This window comes from Rana temporaria, chromosome 4 (assembly GCF_905171775.1).
Source record: "Rana temporaria chromosome 4, aRanTem1.1, whole genome shotgun sequence".
Taxonomy (NCBI): Eukaryota; Metazoa; Chordata; class Amphibia; order Anura; family Ranidae; genus Rana; species Rana temporaria.
This window is the reverse complement of record NC_053492.1, coordinates 458,812,538-458,828,294: the sequence shown is the minus strand read 5'-3', so window position 1 is coordinate 458,828,294 and position 15,757 is coordinate 458,812,538. Positions and strand designations below refer to the sequence as shown.

General features: G+C 44.9%; 1 protein-coding gene across 1 annotated transcript in view; it reads right to left on the bottom strand.

The window, feature by feature from the left end:
* Nucleotides 1–9,538: 9,538 nt before the first annotated feature.
* Nucleotides 9,539–15,757, bottom strand: part of CHAC2 (ChaC glutathione specific gamma-glutamylcyclotransferase 2) — a 38,281-nt gene continuing 32,062 nt past the window's right edge. Inside the window, exon 3 of the mRNA XM_040351631.1 lies at nucleotides 9,539–10,272. Coding sequence (XP_040207565.1) covers nucleotides 9,889–10,272 — 384 coding nt within the window. The 3' untranslated portion in view covers nucleotides 9,539–9,888. The remainder of the gene's footprint in view (nucleotides 10,273–15,757) is intronic.

Below are 15,757 nucleotides of genomic sequence, written 5' to 3'. Positions count from 1 at the left end.
TCTGATCAGCCAACTTAGGTGCTCTTGATCACGGTCATCTGCTGATCTGATAACCGTAGTGGGGACTTTTAATGGCAACTATAATCGCAGGTAGTGTTACTTACTGCCTCCGACTTTGTGGTGTCTCATAGCGGTGACACCTATGCCGAAATCAGGAGATAGTGTCTCCTTCAGCTCCTCCCACTTCATATTCCTCACCAGTCAGCTGACTTCTAGTTAGTGCCGCCCAGCCATGCCATGAACTGAATGGTCTGCTGTGGGCTCCAGGCACAGTCCAGATGGGCAGCCACAGGCTACAGGGACAGCCCTGCTGGGCGGCAGCAAAAACGTGGGCAGAGCGATGCGGGCTCCAGGAACAGCCCAGTATTCGGTGACCCCTGGAAAGTTATCATTCGACCCTCAGGTTGAGAACCACTGCCCTAGAGAATCAAATAATTGATGTTGCAATTTTTTTTTATGTCAGACAGTATTTCCAAAATTTTTGGGGAAAAAACTGCAATTGTATTGCACACAATATATTATCCAATTTTTTGGTAAATTATAAAAGATAATGTTACGACAAGTAACGCACATGAACTTTAATGGCATCCCAGTCTTAGTCCGTAGGGTTCAATATTGAGTTGGCCCGCCCTTTGCAGCTATAACAGCTTCAACTTTTCTGGGAAGGCCGTCCACAAGGTTTAGGAGTGTGTCTATGGGAATGTTTGACCATTCTTCCAGAAGTGCATTTTCGAGGTCAGGCACTCATGTGGATGAGAAGGTTTGACTTACAGTCTCCGCTCTAATTTATTCCAAAGGTGTTCTATTGAGTGCAGGTCAGTCAAGTTCCTCCAGCCCAAACTTGCTCATCCATGTCTTTATGGACCTTAGACACACTCCTAAGCTTGTGGACGGCCTTCTTAGAAGAGTTGAAGCTGTTATAGCTGCAAAGGGTGGGCCACCTCAATATTGAACTCTACGGACTAAGACTGGGATGCCATTAAAGTTCATGTGCGTGTAAAGGCAGGTGTCCCAATACTTTTGACAATATAGTGTAGGTGTTGGGGGGCGGCGAAAGGTGACAGTTTAAAAAACGAGTTACGTTTTTTAACTGGAATTACATTTAAAAATTACTTGAAGGGTCTGTGCACCAAAAAAAAAAAAAAAAATCTTTCAGTTTTTGGTAGGGAATAAAAAAAAGTCAATATTGCTTTGCGCTGTAACAATGCAAGACACTGTCCCCCACTGCCGGCACACAATGGATACTAAAATAGGTTGTTTTTAGCATATTCTACCAACACCTCGAACCTGTAATTTTGCCCATAATTCTACTTTAAAGCAGACCTTTGCCCATAATAATGTGATAACAATTAGTGTTCTTTATCAAAAGAACATACATTCCACATTAAGTTTATGCTACAATATATGAGTATGCAGTGTAAAAATTGCCTCCAGCAATGCTCCATTTATTTCTTGCTGGAGGCCACCATTTTGTTGAAGCCCAAAGAGCAGTCACTTCCTTATTGGAAACTCTGCCCTTCACCTTGGTCTCAAAAACTATTAGGTAGATTCAGGTAGAGAAGCCTATAGTTACAGCGGCGTAGCTTAGCGTGTTTAGGCTACGCCGCCGTAAGTTAGCTAGGCAAGTACATGATTCTCAATGTACTTGCCTGCTAATATACGGCGGCGTAGCCTAAAGCGGGCGGGCGTAAGGGCGGCTAATTCAAATGTGTTGGAGGGGGGCGTGTTTTATGTTAATGAGGCTTGACCTCACATTTTTGACTTTTTTTTTTTACTGCGCATGCGCCGGGCGCCTACATTTCCCAGTGTGCATTACGGCTAAGTACGCCGCACGGGCCTACTGATTTCGACGTGGACGTAAACAACGTAAATCCCGATTCGCGGACGACTTACGCAAACGACGTAAAAAATTCGAATCTCGCGGCGGGAACGGCGGCCATACTTTAACATTGTTATTCCACCTAATAGATGGAATAACTTTAGGCCTGCTAATGCCTTATGGAAACGGCGTATATCGACTGCGGCCGGGTGTACGTTCGAGAATCGGCGTATCAACTAATTTACATATTCTACGCCGACCGCAATGGAAGCGCCACCTAGCGGCCATCCGAAAAATTGCAACCTAAGATAGGACGGCGCAAGCCATCTTATCTTAGATATGTTTAAGCGTATCTCTGTTTGAGCATACACTTAAACATAAGTCGGCGTAGATTCTGAGTTAGGCCGACTTATCAATAGATAAGCCGACCTAACTCTTACTGAATCTACCTATATATATCACTTTCTGCAATTAAAACATGTATATATTTTCAGCTTTGATTGCATGTCTTGGCTCAGCGGAAGAGGAAGGCTGATAGTGCTGAAATTCATACCCTGGTTGCTGAGGAAGAAAGGAGGGAATATCAGGGAGATGAGATAAGATACTGTCATTGAAAATGCAACTCTTGTGTCTCCCTGGCAGCAGAGTTTGCCCTGTAACCACTCCTGCTCTTCTTTTCTCCTTCCCCAATCTTTGCTGCCCCCATACAGTCTATGTCCTTCCTGTTGCTTTCTTCCCCCTTCAGCAACAGTAAAGCTTATATAGCCAAAGCTGAAAAAGGGGCCAGCCTGAAGTGATCTAGCAGGACTTAAAGCGGGAGTTCACCCATTTATTTATTTTTTGATCTTTTCCCCTTAGATTCATGCTCATTTTGTCTAGGGGAATCGGCTAGTTGTTTTAAAATATGATCCGTACTTACCCGTTTTCGAGATGCATCTTCTCCGTCGCTTCCGGGTATGGATCTTCGGGAGCGGGCGTTCCTTCTTGATTGACAGTCTTCCAAGAGGCTTCTGACGGTCGCATCCATCGCGTCACTATTAGCCGAAAGAAGCCGAACGTCGGTGCGGCTCTATACTGCGCCTGCGCACCGACGTTCGGCTTCTTTCGGAAAATCGTGACGCGATGGATGCGACCGTCGGAAGCCTCTCGGAAGACTGTCAATCAACATAGGAACGCCCAGTCCAGCAAGCGACGGAGAAGATGCATCTCGTAAACGGTAAGTACGGCTCATATTTTAAAACAACTAGCCGATTCCCCTAGACAAAACGAGCATTCATCTAAGGGGAAAAAGTCATATATACGGGTGAACCTCCGCTTTAACCTTCTGACAGCTGTGGCATTATAAGGGGTCCCACATTCTCTGTTGGGTTTTTCACTCTATAGTAAAGAAAAGCACAACAGGAGGTGCTGGAACACATAACGGGGTGGATGCCCCCAAGCTTTCAAACAAGACAGGTTCAAAATTTTAATTTATAGCAGGGAGATACTCTTGGGATCCCCAAGACAGAAGAAGAAGTTGGAGATTGACTATGACCACCGTATTCGACTAATTCCTAAAATATAACTACCGATTTCTAACTACGCACTTTACTCAGAATTGAGAAAGACGGTTAGAAAACTTCCTACACGAATATGAAGGCGCTTTCTAACTTAACTCCCATCATTGGTGACAGTGGCCCGGATTCAGGTAGATTTGCCCCTTAGTTACGGAGGCGCAGGGCCCAAAAGGGTTGTCTCTGTGCCATTTGGCGCATTATAAGTGGGATACTTTATGGCATTTGCGTAGTAATGGCTTTCTCCTGGCGACTTGACCATGCAGCCCATCTTTCTTCAAGTGCCTCTTTATTGTGCATCTTGAAACAGCCACACCACATGTTTTCAGAGAGTCCTGTATTTCACTTGAAGTTATTTGTGGGTTTTTCTTTACATCCCAAACAATTTTCCTGGCATTTGTGGCTAAAATTTTAGTTGGTCTACCTAACCGTGGTTTGGTTTCAACAGAACCCCTTATTTCCCACTTCTTGATTAGAGTTTGAACACTGCCGATTGGCATTCTCAATTCCTTGGATATCTTTTTATATCCCCTTCCTGTTTTATACAGTTCAACTACCTTTTTCTTTGACAATTCTTTTGCTTTCCCCATGACTCAGAATCCAGAAATGTCAGTGCAGCACTGGATGAAAGATGCAAGGGTCTGTCAGGAGGCCAGAAACTCATTGACCTTTTATACACACACACTAATTACAAGCAAACAGATCACAGGTGAGGATGGTTACCTTTAATAGCCATTCAAATCCCTTTGTGTCAACTTGTGTGCATGATCAAAAATTTACTTTTGATCAGGGTAATTTTTGTAGTTTCTGTTGGGATTATGATTTAAAACGAGTAAACAGTTGATTGAGGGGAAAAAATGGCTTCAGCCAAACACTAACCATGAATGAAAAAAATGTTTTGTGTTATTCATATTCTCTGAAAAATGGCCAAGAAATCATAAATTCTGCCAGAGTATGTAAACTTATGAGCGCAACTGTATATGGTAGCTACTTAAAAATACATAAATACACTGAGGGTTATTTACGAAAGACAGTGCAGTGGAAGTGCAGTCGCTGTAAATCTGAGGGGAAGACATGAAATGAGGGGAAACGTTGCTGATTTTATTATCCAATCATGTGCAAGCTAAAATGGTGTTTTTTATTTTCCTTGCATGTACCCCTCGGATCTACAGTGACTGCACTTCCAAGTGCACTTTCAGTGCAATTTCAAGTGCAGTTTGCACTTGTAGTGCAAAGTGGATTTGCTTTTCATAAATAAACCCCTATAATTTTCAGATGTATTGGGATGCCTGCCTTTACACGCATATTAAAGGGGTGGTTCACCCTAAAAACTACTTTTTTTTATTACACTGGCCCCCCACATTACAATACGATTAAGGCTATTATTATTTTTTTGATGCTGTACATACCTTCGTACAGCATATTCACCCGTTGCTTCGGGGTTGCGAGTCCCGCGGGAGTGGGCGTTCCTAACATGTCTGTGATTGACATTTTGACCAAAAACGAGCTCCCCCCGTCGCGTACGCCGCGTCACGGTTGGCGAAAGGAGCCGAACGGCGAGTCGGCGCTATACTGCGCATGCGCATCGCCGTTCGGCTCCTTTCGCCAATCGTGACGCGGCTTACGCGACGGGGGGGAGCTCGTTTTTGGTCAAAATGTCAATCACAGACATGTTAGGAACGCCCACTCCGCGGGACTCGCAACCCCGAAGCAACGGGTGAATATGCTGTACAAAAGGTATGTACAGCATCAAAAAAAAAATAATAGCCTTAATCGTATTGTAATGTGGGGGGCCAGTGTAATAAAAAAAGTAGTTTTTAGGGTGAACCACTCCTTTAAATTTAATGGCATCTCAGTCTTAGCCTATAGGGCTCAATACTGAGTTGGCCCACCCTTTGTAGCTATAAACGGCTTCAACTCTTCTGGGAAGGCTGTGCACAAGGTTGAGGAGTGTGTCTATGGGAATTTTCGACCATTCTTTCAGAAGCACTTCAAACTTGCTCATCCATGTTTTTATCGACTTTGCTTTTTGCACTGGTCCAGAAAAACATGTTAAAATGATCTCAAATGCTTCAAAATGGCAACCAAAACCAGAAAGATGTGGAAAAAAATAAACTACCATTCGAATGGATGAAAAAACAAACAAAAAAAAAAAATGGCAATGACTCAGCCAAAGATCAGCTCCAGGGTGATCAAAGGTGGTCTAAAAGTCACCTGTGAGGACTGTAACATTTAGAAGACGCCTATGTGAAGCCAAGCTATCGGCAAGAAGCCCCTGCAAAGACCCATTGAGGAGCAGGTTACAATTAGCCTAAGAACACATTGACTGGAATGAAGAGAAATGGCACAACATCAAGATTAAAGTTATGAAGTGGCCACCACAATCTCCAGACCTTAATCCAATATAAAACTTGTGGGGTGACATCCAAAATGCATTGAAACCAAAAACGCAAACGCAGAGGAATGGTGGAATGTGATGCAATCATCCTGGACTGGAATATCTGTTCACAGGTGCCAGAAGTTGGTGGACTCCAACACAGATGTGAAGCAGTTCTCAGGAACAGTGTTTATACAACTAAATATTAGTTCAGTGACTCACAGGAAAGCTAAATCTTTAAAGCGGAGGTTCCGCGGGTTATGCATTTTTTTTATAAAATATGCAATGCTTTGCAATCTAGCTAGCACGGTACTACTCACTTGCTAGTCGCTCTTCCCTCCGTCGGTTCCGTTTTCGTGAAGAATAAGTTATAAAAATAAGTCCAGGGCTTTTCCATCTTGCTTGTGGGCAGTGTGAAGCCCACAAGCAAACACTTCCTGGATTCCTTGTCACATGACGCGCTTTGCGAGTCATGTGACCCGCTTCCCGCGACACTCATGCTAGTGCGAGAATACACGCCTAGCTATTTTGGATGGTCTCCTGTGAGTGTTGAAATGTCACTCCCAGGAGACCTTGCGCACAGCTCCCATTACGCCTCGTCGGGAAAAAGGAGCGACACGCCCACTCCCCGCAGGGAAGAAGACCCGTAAGTCATGCGGAATACAGGTAAGGGTACCGATCTTAAAAAAATTATAACGCTACAGGGATATGTTAAGGCTGCAGATATGTTAGACAGAAAGTTCAGTTTGAGGGTGAACCTCCGCGTTAAGTATCTTTCAGTTTATACAGAATATGTGCGAGTTTGTAAAGAAAAATGCAGACACTACTATTTTTGCTTTTTTTGGAAAAATCGAATATTCTTCATTTTGTGTAAAGTAATAACAAATTTGTAACCTTTTTCTTCATGTTTTGATTTGGAATAAACTGTGCAATATTCCCAATGCATTTGTATGCATGGAAAAACACACTGCTATTATTTTTAGTACAACTGTACATCTGATGGGCGTCACACAGAAAATAGTAGTGGAATCCTCCTAAGGGCTCAGCCATAAGGACACAAGGTCAAGGAAGCTGTACGGTGTTACATGAGTGTCCACAGAACCTCCATAAACTTCTCAAAGACCAACAGTTTCTGCTGTATGCAGGTTTTGGTTGCCCCTGCATGCTCTATGGCCCCCTTGCTAGAATGTACATGAGCCCTAAACGGTGTTCTGTCAAGTTCTCCAACCAGTCAGAAACTCCAACTGCTTAAAGCAGAGGTCCGCCAATTTTTTTTTAAAGTCAGCAGCTACAAAATACTGCAGCTATTGATTTTTAAAATAAGGACACTTACTTGTCCAGCGCGCCCGCGATGTTGGCACTGAAGCCGATCTCTGCCTCGGCTCTCGGATGCTGCTGCTGCTGCCGCCACCATATTCGGTAAGAGAATCAGGAAGTGAAGCCTTGCGGCTTCATTCCCTGGTTCCCTACTGTGCATGCGCGACTCGCGCTGCGCAATGCCACTGGTCCCTGCTGTCTTCTGGGACCCGTGTGTCTCCTAGAAGACAGCAGGGGGGGGGGGGTGGACGTGGCATAGATTTCCTTAGATAATGCGGGGGTCTATGCCCGGAAGTGCAAATGCCTGCCTTAGACAGGTTCTGCTCCCCCTTAAAAAGGTGCCAAATGTGACACCGGAACGGGGGGGGGGTTGAGGAATCCGGACAGCGGAGGTTCCATTATGTGTGGACCTCCGCTTTAACTTCGGGTTTATTTAAAACCAGGATTTTTTGACGTATTGGTGGTTGGAAGCAACACTGGCAACCAAATAGAGTCCGGTGCAGGGTATTACGAGCGGAGATTCTTAATCGGCTCCGATACTAGCCAAGAAAATGGCCGCCTCCGAGGCGGCGACAACTTTGTCTTTGTTAGCCACTGTGCCGACAACACAGATCAGTCTTCCTGTACCGAACTCTATTCGGTTGTCGGTGCTACGTCCAACCACCAATTCGTCAAAATGTCTGATTACTAAGGTATTAACCACTTCAATACCAGGCTTTTATACACACCTCATTACCGGGCCTATTCTGGCACTTCTCTCCTACATGTAAAAATCATCATTTTTTTGCATGAAAATTACACAGAACCCCCAAACATTATATATGTTTTTTTAGCAGACACCCTAGGCCAGTGATGGCGAACCTTGGCACCCCAGATGTTTTGAAACTACATTTCCCATGATGCTCATGCACTCTGCAGTGTAGTGGTGCATCATGGGAAATGTAGTTCCAAAACATCTGGGGTGCCAAGGTTCGCCATCACTGCCCTAGGCAATAAAACAACGGTCATTGCAACGTTTTATCTTGCACGGTATTCGCGCAATAATTTTTCAAACACCATTTCTTTGGAAAAAAATTGTTTCATGAATTAAAAAAAATAACAAAACATTAAAGTTAGCCCAATTTTTTGTTATAATGTGAAAGATTATGTTACACCGAGTAAATAGATACCTAACATGTCACGCTTTAAAATTGCGCACACTCATGGAATGGCGCCAAACTTCAGTACTTAAAAATCTCCATAGGCAACGCTTACATTTTTTTTTACAGGTTACCAGTTTAGATTTACAGAGGAGATCTAGTACTAGAATTGTTGCTGGCGCTCTAATGCACGCGGCGATACCTCACATATGTGGTTTAAACGGCGTTCACATATGTCGGCGGGACTTGCGTGTGCGTTCGCTACTGCGCGTGAGCTACCGGGGACAGGGGCGTTTTAATTTTATTTTTTATTCTTTTCTTTTTTTCTTTTTTTACACTTCTTTTCTAATTTTTTTTTTACTTTTATTCCTATTACAAGGAATGTAAACATCCCTTGTAATAGGAAATGTGTGTGACAGGTCCTCTTTATGGAGATAATAAGACCCTGCATCTCTCCTCCAGGCTGGAAACCATGAGATCGGTGAAAAAAAAATTCACCGATCTCATAAATACTGTTGCTTACTAGCCGCAATTGCGGCTTTGTTTACTTACGGGGACCCGGGCGTGACGTCATCACATCGTGCCCGGGTCCTCCGACGGTCATAGAGATGACTGGTGACCATCTGGTCACCAGTCATCTCTATGCTTCATGCGAGTGCCGGACGATTCTTTCCCTGGGCCCCCGATGGCACGGGAGAGCCCGGAGAAGCACCGGAGGGGGGGGGGAGGGGGGGGGGGGTGTCCCGTCCCGCCGCCTGTAAGAACGATCAAGCGGCGGAAACCGCCGCTTTGATCATTCTTATGTTGCTCAGAATCGCCGGCAGAACAAAAGGATATCTGGATGATGCCTCTAGCTGCAGGCATCATTCAGATATCCACCCGCAAAGCCCAGGACGTCATTTGACGTCCACCCAGGATGGTAGATCACATCTGTGGACGTCAAATGACAATGGGCGGGTATTGAAGTGATTAAATAAACCGGAAGTGACGTGGTTGGAGTTTCTGCTGGTTTGGAGATATTGACAGAACACCGGGACACAGGCAGCAATAAAAAAAAAACAAAAAAAAAAAAACACATTTTCTAATTGGGAAGGTTCAGGACCTCAGTTGGGATTTTTCTGATGTCCATGTCCCCGTGTGGGAGGTTGCCCTCACTTCCTGTATAAGCGATGGGTGTCAGACCAAAACAGGAAGGGAAGAATAGTCTCCTATATGGAGGACGCAACATGTAGGAAGCACTAACTCTTTCCAATAGTGTCATATATATAAAAAAAAAAAAAAAAGGGAAGGAAGAAGTGAAAGGTTTGCTGAAGTTACTTTAAACTAAGCAGACTTTGTAAGTAAAAGATGCCTCACCCTTTAATATGTAAGTAAAAGATGCCTCACCCTTTAATATGTGGTCTCACATACTAGGTTTTATAACCATAAAATAAATAACTATATCACTAGCTATTTCTAAGCATAAATAAAGCTAGATACACGTAGAGGACTTATTTCTCAGTGTCTGAAATAAGAACTGTCTGTGACCCCCTAGCCACCAGAATTTTCCATCGTCAAGCAGTGGTTTTTGGGGCAGGTCTGCAGCGAAGCAGCGGCTTGGACTGTTCATGTTTCGGACACTTCAAAGCCCAATATATACACCGGTACCTAGCTTTTGAATAAGGTTCCTATATAGTTTTCCTATCATATACAATTCATATTTTGGTGTCTCTCCAAAAGTTCTTTCACCAGCTTTTCTAAGGAGAAGAGATGCTCGTCTGCATCTTCTGGTACAAGGTCCCTGAGTGAATTGGCGAGTTCAAACAGGTATTCTGTGTTTTTTCCGCTGGGGCCGACGGCGTAGAGAATCTGCTCTGCGATGTCTTCTAAGGGAGCGGGGCCGAGGTAGTTGGGGTTTTCACAGGTTCCGATATAGAGAAGGACGTTGAACGGTTTTATGGAAGGATCTTTGGGGTAAAAGACAACAGTCGTAGTCCTGTAGCCGCCCTTCTCTCGGAAATCCAGGTACGCTTTGACTTCATCCTCCTTTCCCTCTGGCAGCCTGTAAGCAACTCCCCATACACAGCCCTGTTAAGGAGAAAATATACTGTTAAGGTAGATCTCTCAGTGACTACATGTAATCATCATCATTAACCACTTAAAGCGGGAGTTCACCCATTTATTCATTGTTTGATCTTTTCCCCCTTAGATGGATGCTCGTTGTGTCTAGGGGAATCGGCTAATTGTTTTAAAATATGATCCGTACTTACCCGTTTTCGAGATGCATCTTCTCCGTCGGCTTCCGGGTATGGGTCTTCGGGAGCGGGCGTTCCTTCTTGATTGACAGTCTTCCGACGGTCGCATCCATCGTGTCAGTATTAGCTGAAAGAAGCCGAACGTCGGTGCGGCTCTATACTGCGCCTGCGCACCGACGTTCGGCTTCTTTCGGAAAATCGTGACGCGATGGATGCGACCGTCGGAAGCCTCTCGGAAGACTGTCAATCAACATAGGAACGCCCGCTCCCGCAGCCCATACCCGGAAGCGGCGGAGAAGATGCATCTCGTAAACGGTAAGTACGGATCATATTTTAAAACATCTAGCCGATTCCCCTAGACAAAACGAGCATCCATCCAAGGGAAAAAAGTAATATATACGGCTGAACCTCCGCTTTAAGGACCGGACCAATATGCTGCTAAATGACCCAAGGGATTTTTACAATTCGGCACTGCGTCGCTTTAACAGACAATTGCGCGGTCGTGCGACGTGGCTCCCAAACAAAATTTGCATCCTTTTTTTCCCACAAATAGAGCTTTCTTTTGGTGGTATTTGATTGCCTCTGCGATTTTTTTTTTTTGCGCTATGAACAAAAATAGAGCGACATTTTTGAAAAAAAAAAAAAAATATTTTTTACTTTTTGTTATAAGAAAAATCAAATAAACGAAATTTTAGTGAAACATTTAGGCCAAAATGTATTCATGTATTCAGCCACGTCTTTAGTAAAAAAAAAAAAAAAAAAAAGAAAAAATGGCTACCTAGCGGGAACAGCGACACTAATACAGCGATCAGAGAAATGATCGCTTAGTGACACTGGCAATAGGGAGTGAAAGGGTTAACTAGGGCGGTGATCAAGGGGTTAAAACTTTATTAGGGGGGGTACGGGGGCTACCCTGAACCTAACACTAACTGCCTGTCACTAAATGCAGTGATCAGTACATATATGATCACTGCATTCAGTGACACTGTGACAGGGGGGTGATCGCAAGGGGTTAATGTGCCTATGTGTAGTGTGTGTCAGTGTAGTGTTGGTGCGACTTAGGTTGCATTCACATCTAGGCGGACAAAATCGCAGCGTTTTGTCCCGCGAATTGCGGCGACAAATTGCGGCGTTTTGTACCGCGATTTGCGGCGACAAAACGCCGCGATTGTCCGCCTAGATGTGCCCCTAGATTGTCCCCCTATGGAGATGGTTCCCATCTCCTATGCCGAACGCCGAAAGCCGCCTAAAAAAAAAAAGGTCCGGGACTTTTTTGCAGGCGTTCGGCGTGGAGATGTGAACCATCTCCATAGAGGGCAATGTTAAATCATGCCTCTGGCGTGTCGGGGCGGCAGCGGCGTCACACTATAGGCGACAAAACGCCTAGGTGTGAATGGGCTCTTACTGTGTGATGTGATCTCTCCTCAGCGGCGGTTGAAAATACCGCCGAGAGGAGAGATCACATCACTTCCCTCTTCCTGTGTTTACACAGGCAGAGGAAGTGACACACGGGGGAGCGCGCGGATTGGCTGAGAGCGATCCGGAGGGGGCGGACAAAAACAAACAGCCGCCCCCTCATCCCGGATCGCTCGGACAGCCACGGGGAACGCCGCAGGTACTGGGGGGGGTCCCGATCGGACCCCCGAACCACGTCTAGGCAGGGACGTACAGGTACGCCAATGTGCCTGTACGTGCCATTCTGCCGACGTATATGTACATGCGGCGGTCCGGAAGTGGTTAAAAGGTACTCCTTAACCACTTCAATACTGGCCACTTTCACCCCCTTCCTTCCCAGACCAATTTTCAGCTTTCAGCGCTCTTGCAATTTCAATGACAAATGCGCGGTCATGCAACGCTGTACCCAAATGACATTTTTATCATTTTTCTCACACAAATAGAGCTTTCTTTTGTTGGCATTTATTCTCGACTCCGTTTTGAATTTTTTGCGATATAAGCAAAAAAAGAGCGGAAATTTTGAAATTGGTTTGTGTGATCACGGACATATGTACGCAGATCATGTACAGCTGTGCGTAGGTGATCATTGGGACATGTGATTTCACTGTTACTAGGGACCGATACAGAGCATTTGCGCAAGTACTTGTACTCGCGCAAAAGCTCCCGATGCTTCGCCCGATCCTTTTTTTTTTTTTTTTTCGGCGAGGGGGCGGAGAGTGGAGCAGAGCAGTCCTCAAAGATAAAGCCAAGACCCCCCCCCCCCTGCCGCCGCCGTCTAGTTGATAAGCGCGGGGAACAATACAGCTTTCATTTGAATAGCTGTGTGTTCCCCCGCCGTGCCTAGTCATATATAGCCCCTCCCCCGTTGAGCCGCACCATACACCGTGCGTCTTTCTTGCTCGACTCCGCCTATGCATGGACTGCGCTGCAATTGGCGAAGAGCGGTGTCAATCTAAGCAGACAGGCTTGTTATTGGCTGAGCCTATAGCCAGCTGTAGATTGTTGGGTGAGGCCAGCGTGCCAAGAGAGCTGAGCGGGTGAGTGTGTGTTTACATTGCGGTGTCAGTGCTGGAAGAGGGTGGAGGGGGGGATGAAGCTGTATATACCACAAGTGTAGGAGAATGGGATTAAAGTGACCCAGTTACCAAGATAACACGTCACAATGCAAAGGGGGAGGGGCAGGGCTTATGCACAACATGGACATTGAATTATATTGATCAGTGGAGGCTTCACTGCACCCCAGGTATAAATTGTATTGTATAGCCACATGGCTGCATTTGTGGGGGGACATGGCTGCATTTGTGGGGGGACATGGCTGCATTTGTGGGGGGACATGGCTGCATATGTGGGGGGACATGGCTGCATATGTGGGGGGACATGGCTGCATATGTGGGGGGACATGGCGGCATATGTGGGGGGACATGGCGGCATATGTGGGGGGACATGGCGGCATATGTGGGGGGACATGGCTGCATATGTGGGGGGACATGGCTGCATATGTGGGGGGACATGGCTGCATATGTGGGGGGACATGGCTGCATATGTGGGGGGACATGGCTGCATATGTGGGGACATTTAAAAAAAAGTATCGGTATTCGGTATAGGCGAGTACATGAAAAAAAAGTATCGGTACTTGTATTCAGTCCTAAAAAAGTGGTATCGCGACAACCCTAACTGTTACATATGTGGGGGATAGGTGTTTTTACTGTGTGGGGATCAGTGTGTAAAAAGCTGTAAAAAAAAACAAAAAAAAAAAAAACAGCTCATACTCGCTGATCACCAGCCGGCTGCAGCAATCTGCTCTCCTCTCCTCACTGACAACTTCTGTGTGAGGAGAGGAAAGCTGATCGCCTAGCAACCGGCTCTCTATTTACATCACATGACGGCTGTGATTGGACACAGCCATCATGTGATCAGGAGGGACAATCACAGGGCCCCCCCTGCCGATACGGGTGACACGAGCGCATTGGGATCGCGCCGCTTGCCAACCACTTCACGACGATATACGACGGTAGAATGGCACAGCTGCGCAAATAGATGTACCTGTACATCCCCTTTGAATCGCAGGCGCACACAAGCTCCGTGAGTGCGACTGCGGGGAGATGTAAACAAGGGGTTTCCCTGTTCTGCCTAGTGACAGGACAGTTGCGCAGTCGTGCGACGTGGCTCCCAAACAAAATTGGCGTCCTTTTTCCCCCACAAATAGAGCTTTCTTTTGGTGGTATTTGATCACCTCTGTCATGTCACTGGTAGCCCAGCCCCCTCACAGTTAGAATCACTCCCTAGGACACACTTAGAGGAGTTGTAAAGGAAAAAAAAAAATGTTTGCCTAAAATTAATGTCTGCAAGGTAGACAGACAGAATAGTGTAATGATTCTGTTAAAAAAAAAAACAGTATATACCTATTAAATTCCTTCATCTATATCACCTCCGGCGTTCCAGTTTCTGTTCTCTCATTCACTTCCTGGTTTGCAGCGCTCATTAATGTAAGAACTACATTCCCCAATATGAATTGCGGCACGCCCAGTAATTCACACCTCCTTGAAGTCTCTAACACGTAGAGAGCGTCCTGCCGCACAGATGTAGTTCCCAGGAGTGAGCACGTCACTGACCACCGCAGTAAAGCCTGCCATCACGGTGGTCAGTAAAATCAGACAAGCAGGAAGTGAACAGAACAGAGAAGAAATAGAGCAACTTCTGAAAAATGAGGAAGTGAAAAGAGGAATGTCTGCAGGTAAAGGATGCTTATTATGAAAAAAAAAAAAAAATCCTTTATAACCCCTTTAACCACTTCATCGCCCCCTAGTGATGCACGACCGCCCAATTGTCAGTTAAAACGACGCAGTGCCCGAATCGCAAAAAAAATGGCCCGGTCATTGGACATCTTCTGGGGCTGAAGTGGTAAAAAAAATGTAAATCAAAAAAGTTTATTAAAAAAATAAGTGTCCACATTAAAATACTTATCATAGGAATAGTCTGATACACCGAATTTATATTTAAATTTTATATTAAAAAGTTTAAAATTGAATGGGCCCTGGTCTCAAAAACTCAGCCACAGATTTAGAGATCTCTCCATTGGATGGTGCATTTTGTACATAAAAGATTCTTCATTTAACTACTTGCCGACCAGCCGCCGTATAACAGTTATACGGCGACAGGTCGGCTCCCCGACGCGAGAGCACGTAGTATAACGTCACCTCGCGAGGCGGCCACTAGATCCCGACGTAAACACACAGCTCCCGGTCCTGTCAGGGGAGAAATGCCTGACCGTGTGTTCATATAATGTATGAACAGCGATCAGTCATTTCCCCTAGTGAGGCCACCCCCCTACAGTCAGAACACACCCAGGGAACATACTTAACCCCTTCCCCGCCCCCTAGTGTTAACCCCTTCACTGCCAGTGGCATTTTTATGGTAATCCAATGTATTTTTATAGCACTGATCGCTATAAAAATGCCAATGGTCCCAAAAATTTGTCAAAAGTGTCCGCCATTATGTCGCAGTACCGAAAAAAAAAAAAAAATAAAAAAAAAAAAAAAAAAAATCGCTGATCGCCGCCATTACTAGTAAAAAAAAAAAAACATTAATAAAAATGCCATAAAACTATCCCCTATTTTGTAAACGCTATAACTTTTGCGCAAACCAATCAATAAACGTTATTTGCAATTTTTTTTTTACAAAAAATATGTAGAAGAATACGTATCGGCCTAAACTGAGGAAACTTATTTTTTTTTTAGATATTTTTGGGGATATTTATTATAGCAAAAAGTAAAAAAATATTAGTTTTTTTCAAAATTGACGCTCTATTTTTGTTTATAGCGCAAAAACAAAAAAAAAAGCAGAGGTGATCAAATACCACCAAA